The 9,027-nt window shown below is 35.7% G+C and overlaps 1 protein-coding gene and 1 non-coding gene across 2 annotated transcripts; one reads left to right on the top strand and one right to left on the bottom strand.

Moving 5' to 3' along the window:
• Nucleotides 1-2,256: 2,256 nt before the first annotated feature.
• TRNAL-UAA lies at nucleotides 2,257-2,339 on the top strand. The gene has a single exon. It is a non-coding gene; the product is annotated as a tRNA-Leu (tRNA).
• A 1,977-nt stretch (nucleotides 2,340-4,316) lies between these two features.
• On the bottom strand, nucleotides 4,317-8,292 carry LOC120159896 (glucomannan 4-beta-mannosyltransferase 2-like). Its single transcript, XM_039170410.1, has 8 exons — nucleotides 7,737-8,292; nucleotides 7,554-7,652; nucleotides 7,186-7,438; nucleotides 5,884-5,994; nucleotides 5,530-5,780; nucleotides 5,254-5,453; nucleotides 4,950-5,168; nucleotides 4,317-4,862 (listed from the first exon to the last, which is right to left on the bottom strand). The coding sequence occupies exons 1-7, from the start codon at nucleotides 8,064-8,066 to the stop codon at nucleotides 4,967-4,969; spliced, it is 1,446 nt and encodes a 481-aa protein (XP_039026341.1). The 5' UTR covers nucleotides 8,067-8,292; the 3' UTR covers nucleotides 4,317-4,862; nucleotides 4,950-4,966.
• Between the last annotated feature and the right edge of the window lie 735 nt (nucleotides 8,293-9,027).

Raw genomic sequence — 9,027 nt, forward strand, 5'->3', positions numbered from 1 at the left:
GAACTCCACAGCCACTGTATAAGTTTTATGGGTTAATTACAAATTTACTCATTGGACTTTACTCTCTCTTCTATTTCATTCATTGTTCTTTTAATTTTTTTCAATTTAATCACTGAACTTTGTATATTGGATTTTTTTGTCACTCTTAAATTACTAACAGAGTAATGAAATGGCATTTTAACTCAAATTTTCTACTAATTTGACTTTTCAACTTTTTCATTGGTGCCCACTATCATCATTTTCTTGCACTCATCCAAGCTGCAACTCTCCCCAATCCTCTTGAACATCTTCATTACTTCCTCTACACTTATTTTTCTATTGCAGTTGAGACTGAATGTGTGGAAATCGTTCTGAATATTCATCATTGTTACCCCACCGCTCCTCTTATGCACTTATACCAAGTACTTGAAACTGATAAATCCGGCTCCATCAAAACCGGCCACCCAAAAGATCCTAAATACATTGTGGGTACCTGGCATGGATCATGCCGGGATAGCTACCGGGTTGAGTTTCTTACTTTCTTTAGTATTGGTTATGAGTTTTTGATGGATGCAACTACATGTTTTTTGCAGTTATGTGGAGGTAAAGCTTCCGAAGTGCATTCTTTTCTCTGTTTTGTACAAGAGTGATAAACCTCTATGAACTGCATTGTTGACTGAGAACTTGGATTGTTAAATCTTTTTACTATTTCACAGTTCACATATATCCTGAGTTGGTAGATAGGGTAGCATCTCTCAATTTTGATGGAAAAAAGTGCTTATTCAACGAACTAATTATGCAAAATTTGGTGTTCCATACGTTAGTTTCTTTTCATGCTTGTCATGACTCGTTTGTTTATGACTCCAGGTTTTGAAACTTTTAATGGAAAGGAATAGTTTAAGTGCCCTTCATGGTCAGGTGATAATTGGTACTCTTATCCTACATGTACTTATTTTCTTGGTCGCCACATTCGTTAAAAGAATATTTACTTGACTTGAGCATAAATGCTTAGCCAGCAAGAAAATTTTAGCTATCACGGTTTTATTTATTTGACTTGAACATAGATGCTTAGCAGGCATGATATTTTGAACTATCATGGGCTTGATGTTCGCTTTACTTCCAGTTCTAGTGCTAGTATTTTTCAGGTTGGTGATTTAATTACATTTGTGTCCATTTAAAGTGTATTATGGCAGACTTGTTTATCGTGGTTTCTGAGACTTATCATCACTGGTAATATGCATTATTTGGTTCAATCTTAATTGTTCCAGAGACAGACAAGACGTTGGAATATCAACTGTTTTCCAACTCGACTTAAATGAGTTGAGGAAAGTTTTTGACAAGTTGGATTCCAACAAGATGAAAGGATTTTTCAGATGAAGTAGAAGGCAATGTTGAGGGCTCTAGGGTTCAAGGACATTGTGGAAGTGCACAAGAGGAGTGGTGGGGTAACAATACACTATGTTTTCCGCACATTCCACCTCTACTGCAATGCCAAAATAAGTGCAGTTAAGGAAGCGTTGGGAGAGCAGTGGACGCTAGTGGAAAAAGTTGAAAAGTAAAATATCTGGGAAAATTTTGAAAAAAAAAATGCAATGTAAAGTTCAATGATTAAAATGAAAAAATAAATAAGTAAAATGAGTAAAATAAAAGAGAGAGTAAAGTTTGGTGCGTTAAAATTTAATTTAAATTCTTACAAATTGGCTGGCTACCTCTCATCTCATTCGTGTTTCTCCTTTTTCTTTTTTGGTCTAATTTTTGTTTTAGCCCCTCCGCAGAAAATGGGTATAATTCTTGTTTTAGTCTCTGTCCTTTGTTGAAATTTGATATTTAATCTCTACTTTATTTTAGCTTTTTTATTGCTAGTTATCTCAGAATTGACTCATACGAAAACTCAATCAATTAAGTTATTCAATAATAAATTTACATGTCAAGTAAATACTTTTATTATTCAAAAGAAAACCATAACGTCATTTTAGCAATGGCATCTAATGAGATTATTACTTCGGACCTAATAATAACCTTATAAAAATTGGGAAACCAACCTAATCATACTAAATTAAATATAGATTACATTCAAACTTTAAGCATGGTAGAGAGGTTAGAATTATCATTAGTCCTCTTTGTTTTCTATTAACCATTTTAATTTATGATTATAATATAAGATAATATAACCTTGTAATCACATCATAAAAAATAAATAAATTAAAACAAAAAGTAACTAATTTTTTAAATTTTAAGAAGATAAGATATTTTGTGTGTTTTAAATGGCATACGTAAGCTGGTTTGCCCGAGAGGTTAAGGGGGCAGACTTAAGATCTGCTGCACATAAGTGCGCGTGGGTTCGAACCCCACAGCCAGCAATTGTTTTTTTTTCAAATTCAATCATGACAATTACATTTGAAAAAAACAGTTAAATTTTATGAGTTAATTAAATGATATGACATTCATTTATCACAAACTTAGAAACGGACAAAGGGGATTACTAATTATTCAATGAACATCGTGGATTGATGCTGCGAAACGTAAAGATGAAAAGGTGACGCCATGGTCTCAGAAAGTGTGGCTGTTGCATAAGGGGATCCGTCGTTCCATGTTAACCAAAATTTTATACATGAGATCACCCAGTTGAGCTGATTTCCCCCACCAAACAATTATTGTATCTCTTTGTCCCTTTCTATCATTTTCATACAATCAATCTTTCTTTACAGCTCCAGTCTTTAGAAGATAAAATGGAATGAACCCTTTTTTAACTTATTGAAAGGAAATGATGCAAACACCCCCTAAATTGTCAGTTTTGTAACTGCAAATTAACTTGTTTCCCTTTCATTATCAGTCCTTTTATGGCATTTTCAGTTTACAACTTTGCTTCACTCTGCCTTTTCCTTTCCTTTGAAATGAAAAACTACGAAGAGAGCTGCAACTGTTTTGCAAGGTGGTCCTGCAGACAAATTTCTTAAATGAATGGCTGCAACAAACAAGGCCAGCCACTGGTTTTGTTTTCTTTTTTTCAGTCGAAGGTGGAATTTCCCCACATAATTAGTGCAGACTGACACAACATGGCTGTTACCTCTATAATGCAATATTTATTGGTTTAAAGGACCTTGTGCTTTGCAATAATAATGCCATATTGGCCATGGCATCACACTATTCACTCTCACTACATAGTTGGCACCAGTTAAGGCTCATAATCTCATCAACATTGTCTGTGAATATATACCATCAGAAATGGATGCAAGATTTTATGTTGAGGGATGAATTTATAAATTTTATAGGTGACCCTGTTAACTCCCTTGGTTCATCCCTATGAATCATGGAAGATGAAACATAAAGTTCAGGAAATCATAAAAGAGTGATTATAGAGGGCAGTTAATGCCTGAAGAATCTTGCTCTTTTTTTTCTTTAAACAAAACTGTCAGAAAACTTAATTTGGAAGTTTCTCTTAACCTGTGGCCAGCAATTAATAAATACTATTCTTGCTGTACCAACCCTTCAACATTTAATTAAAAAACAGATTCTGCAGGCCTCCCACATCACTCAATTAAACTCCAACCTACTCTCTCTAATATATAAGCCAGTACCATATACATATACATACATATACATACATATATATATATATATATATATATTATCTCTTTTTGTTTATTTGTCTCCATCTTTACCTCCCCTCCATCTTTACCTCCCCCACTTGTTGAAGTAAAGGTAACAAAAAAAAAAGGATTAGCTGAGATATAATGAGGCTTGTACATAAAGTAACATGCATTCAGAAAAGATATATTAAAAGAATCCAGAAATCATAATTTCATCCCACAAGCTGCAAATGATTGGGACATGACATGACAGGTTTAGCATTGAAACTGTTTCTTTATTTTCTTACCTAGTGATGAAGTGTCCGAAAATTACAGATCTAGAAATGATTATTGGCATGTCTGAACATCTTAGAAACAGCTTAATCCGATGTTCAGATGGATACAATATTATACGTTTTATTTATTTATATATTCTTAAAGAAAGGAGAAAATTGAGGTCATGCTTGAACTTCAAGATAAGTTAAGTGTGACATCCATGTTACTTTAGCAACAAGTTTATTTTCTGTAATTTGATTTGTAGCTGTACTTTACATGATTTCAGGATCTGTAATAGCTTTTTACAGTTGTATTAACGTGAGAAAGAATAGAAAAATCCTGGGAATGTAAGAAAAGAAACAATAGGAAAATGATGTCAGAGGGGGAAACCCAATGTTTTCATTAATGGGACCAAATTGTACGAAAGTACAGCGACTGAATCGCAAGCTTAAACAAAACATAGGGACCAAAACCATAACTTGACCAAAGAACTTGATAAATTAACTAACTGTGATTACAAAGTTCACCCTTCTATTCATCACTTTATTCCCCTTGAAAATGCTCGAGTAAAACTAACAAAGGAAGAACCCCAAAAAGAAAAAGAAAAATCTCACAATTACAAGCAAATTGTCCAAACCAAACTATCCAAAAGCATGTTTTGTTTGGTCCGTCACTCTGTATAAATATATATCGGCAATAACACCACTTCTTTGTTTTGCTGGTGAAGATTTCCATTAACAACAATCTTTTTGAGGGAGATTTGGTGACAGTGCTGAATATGTTGAATGAACTATTTCTGTTTGAAAATTAACTAAAAATAACCTGTAAACTGATATTTTGCAGTCCAATTGTTGCAGATAAACTTCTCCACTTGAAAAGTTTTACTAAATGATGGTGCCGACGTAGCCGATCCCGGTGATGAAGAAGCTAATGGTTTGCAGGAAGAGGTACACGAAGTAGTTGTTCTTCCCGTGAACAAAATCGTAGCATCCGCAAACGAAAAGGAACGCCGCGAATCCGAGCTCCAAGGTATTCAGTCTGTCGATGGAACACGAACCGGAGGTTCAATGCATATAGTTCGAAATAAGTATGAATTCGGTTTAAGAGGGATGACATGTTGTTTACCTATCAGTGAATTTGAATCAAAGCTTTCTGATTGCTTTGGTGGGGTTCTTGTTCTTAGCAGCATCTGCTGCTGCTTTCTTGACAGCATCTCCGAGTTTCTCAGTGACAACCCACTCATTGGCTCTCCCAGCCTCGAGAAGACCGATAAACGTGGCCTTTGTCCGGTGCAACGACATCACGTTCTCGAACAGAATCCAGTAAAACAATAGGTGGATCGATCTGCAAAAAATACCAGAAAAATTGTATGCATAAAGAAGTCAAATCACCATAGGAACAATGTAGGCCGATGCGGCCATCGATATACCTCGGAGTTCCGACAGAGTTTAGGATGGTGATGACTGAAGGAATATAAACGGCTCCCCAGATCGGGACTTCAACTTCAGGAACCAAAATGGTAAGGGGAAGAACGACACAGTAAAAGGAAAAGGTGACCATATGAGCAATGATCTTTCGTACGAAGAAGAAGCTGTAGATAACATATACTTTCTTCCAGAATTTCACTTTCTGCAAAACAAATTAACGGTGTCAAGATATAAACCGAGAAGTGAAATTTCTAAAAGATGATTTGCAGTAAATGTACCTTGTTTTGAATGATTTCCCACACCATTTTCCTGAACAGATTTGCAGGGCCGCAAGACCATCGATGTTGCTGGAACCGAAATGCCTTGAAAGTACTAGGAAGTTCGCTTTTCACTTGAAGGTCACCGAGGTAAACGAATTTCCAACCCCGGAGACTAGCTCGGACGGCAAGGTCCATGTCCTCCACGGTGGTTCGATCCTTCCAGCCACCGGCCTCGTTAATGGCTGCAATTCTCCAAATACCAGCAGTCCCTGCATTCGGTTCATCCATACAATTTTAAGTAATTCACTAGTGTTAATTCTTATCCTCAAGTAGCCACTGGCAGAATCAAATAAAACACTTGAATTTGGTTACCATTAAAACCAAAGAAAGCATGTGTTGCTGATCCAACTTCCTGCTCCACTGTGAAATGGTAATCCAACGACATCTCCTGCATTCTTGTTAACAAGCATTCATCCGCATTCACTGCGAAAGGAAACGCTATTCTTATGTTCTATGTATCGATATGTTTTAAAGATTTTATGATGATTCAAATACGAACAAGTGGCATACGATTATCATTTCCATTGTGTTTCAGCGCATTAGTCATTTGTGGGCAAAAACAAAAGGGAAGCCGTTTAGACCTTTTTGTCCTCGTGTGGTCCAAATTATAATGCGACACGTCACACAACTACACGAGGGAGCATCTGAAATCTATGCAAATCTGACTCTCATATATTTTATATAATGTTATTAATTCCTTCAATCCAAACAAAAAATTCTACTGCTATTCTAATTTAATTTTAAAAAATAAAAAACATCCAGGTGTCGGCAAAATCCAGTTTTGGTTCACCGCTTAGGGATATAGTACTGCCCGCATCTTAACTTTATCCTGTGACCCGATTTCTTTTATGTGAAGAAAGGTTAGAACGGCACGTGGAAAGCGGATTGGCTGTTACAGGTTTGAAATGACGACGTGTGACCCATACAATCAGGGTCGTCGATCAAAAGAGCCATTTCCTACCGTTCCTTTTTTTTGAAAAAGACAAAAGAACCCTCAGATGTCACATGTAATAGAATTAATGTGGAAAAATAAATTAAAAAAAACTTACTAATCAGCAATGCACTAAACCCTAAGCCTAATAAAAGAAACAAACAAATCTTATAAATATCCTTTCAGATCAGTAAATATAATTTATTTTGACGTGAAGAGTTCACGAGAGGATAGAAATTTCTTTCAATATTAATTTTGAAATATTTTATAAATAAATTATGTCAATTGAAATGACAAAACCAATTTTCAAAAATGAAAAATAGGAATAAAATTCTGTTATGCATACTACTTGTACTGTTTTCAATTAGCATATGGTATACTTGATTACGTGTTGTAATACTATTTTATATTCCTAAAGACGGTCCCATGGCCATTGATGTACGGCTGATGATGGTGGGTTTGGAGGAGAGGGGGTCCACAGCCAGTGATTGGTGGGTATTTTATTGTGGACCCGCCCTTTAACCCTCCATGCAGTCTGCAACCAATTCCGCCGACAAAAAACCAAAAACGCAATTAACACAACCTAAAACGCAAAAGATAAGACCACCGACAGTTTGAGGAAATTAAGCAGCAAAGCTTAACCCTATATCAAAATTAATGTCATGTTTAATGGTTAGCTTTACCGAATCTCCAGCGAGCTTGAACGAGAGCAATGTCGGGGTTGTTGACCAAGAGCGGTATGCTCCGTCGGAGGAAATCGGGTTCGGGTCGGAAATCGGCGTCGAGAATGGCGACGTATTCACAGTGTTTAACGTAGCTTCGTTTCAAACCTTCTTTTAACGCCCCTGCTTTGTAACCGGTCCGGTTTTCCCTTATTTGGTACGTTATGTTTATCCCTTTGCTTGCCCATCGCTGGCACTCTTGCTCTACCATCAACTGCAATAATCATTGCGCGAATTTGAAGAGAAATGGGTAATAATCTTTGCATTCAATGAGTTTCTCCGACGGTATTGGGAAGTGTTTAAAAATGATGGGTTTTGACTTGTATTACCTTGATTGCAGGGTCAGTTGAATCATCAAGTACTTGGATCACGAGACGATCCGACGGCCATGAAAGTCCACAAGCAGCTCCAATGGAGATCTTGTAAACCTGTTCCAAGGAACAATGGATCGCGTCTCTGAAACCCAGAAATGAAAATACCAAAACAGAGGAGAAAAACACTGATTTACTGACCTCTTTTTCATTGAACATTGGGATTTGGACTAAAACGACAGGGAAATTTGAGCTGCCGAGTTCGACATCATCTTGAATGGGCTCAAACTTGTAACGCTTCTCTGGTTTTTTCCAGAAAAGCTTAACGAGAATGATGACTATACCCATGTAAACCCGCTCCATGAAGAGCATAAGCGACATGAGTAAGCAAATGTAGACACCGAGTTGCAGCAAAGGGACTATCAATGGCGCTTTGATCAGCTCCCAAATCAAACCCATTTGTCCCGTGATATCATCTCTCGACACTTGAAACGACTCCGGAATCAGCAGCTTTGGTGAAATCTGAGCCATCCCCGTAAAGAAAATATGATCGAAAATGGCGTTTTCTTATTCTAAAACATGGAAACCTGATCAATAACAGAATTCAAATCTGCCACTGCTCCCCTCCTAAATCTCTCATACAACATGTGCCGGCCAACGTAGCTTACGTTTTCTTAATATGGAAAACGAAACAAAAATGGGGGCAATGAGAGAGAGAGAGAGAGGTGAAAAACGGGGCAATGGAAAGATAGATGATGAGAAAGAGAGAGGGTGTGTTTTTTACTTTTTTATAATGAGATTCGGTCCCATTTGGATTTTTAATTTCAGTCTTTTCTTTCTCCTATTAATTTTGTTTTGGAATTATATTTATTTTGATGAGCATAATAGTTCAGTACATCAATTATATTATAAAAATAAGTATTTTATGTTTAAAATAAAAAAAATTTAAAAACATTATATAAAAGTATTAGATATTTTTATTTTTTCTATATATATATATATAACAACTGTCAAACTTTGAATAATATAAAAGTCATTTCGTTAAAATAATGTCTGTAAAATTAAAATTTAAAAACAAATATTATTAGTAAAATTTAAAAAATATATATATATATAACATAATCAAATCCAAATATCCCTATAGAAAACAGTGGAAAGATGGTTTCGTCGTATTGAATTACTGAAATACTCCTAATAGAAAACGAACTTACAGTTCCCTTTTAAAATATGGATGTGTCGTTATGTAAATTGACTACTGAGAAAAGCCAAAACAAGCAAGAAATCACTTTTGCCTTATATAGGAGAATTATCTTTACTGCTTTCACCTAAGTTAAAAATTAAAAAAAGTACAACGGGGAAGGTTGAAGAAGAAGGGTTTAAAGCCGCCTCTTCTGGCAAGAAATCATCGTCAGATTATTACTTAAAAATTACAGCAGACAAATCAAAACCTGAACTTTTCTTTACCAATTTTTAGTTTTTTTAACCTTTTTTA

This window comes from Hibiscus syriacus, unplaced genomic scaffold, assembly GCF_006381635.1.
Source record: "Hibiscus syriacus cultivar Baekdansim isolate YM2019G1 unplaced genomic scaffold, ASM638163v2 tig00111387_pilon, whole genome shotgun sequence".
Classification (NCBI taxonomy): domain Eukaryota; kingdom Viridiplantae; phylum Streptophyta; class Magnoliopsida; order Malvales; family Malvaceae; genus Hibiscus; species Hibiscus syriacus.

Excerpts from the sequence above, each read along its gene's own strand:
- LOC120159896 (XM_039170410.1), bottom strand. The coding sequence starts at position 8,066 with ATGGCTCAGATTTCACCAAAGCTGCTGATTCCGGAGTCGTTTCAAGTG. Across the intron at positions 5,995-7,185 it reads TCAAGCTCGCTGGAGATTCG|TGAATGCGGATGAATGCTTG; the intron begins GTAAAGCTAACC and ends TTCCTTTCGCAG. Across the intron at positions 5,781-5,883 it reads TGCTTTCTTTGGTTTTAATG|GGACTGCTGGTATTTGGAGA; the intron begins GTAACCAAATTC and ends AACCGAATGCAG.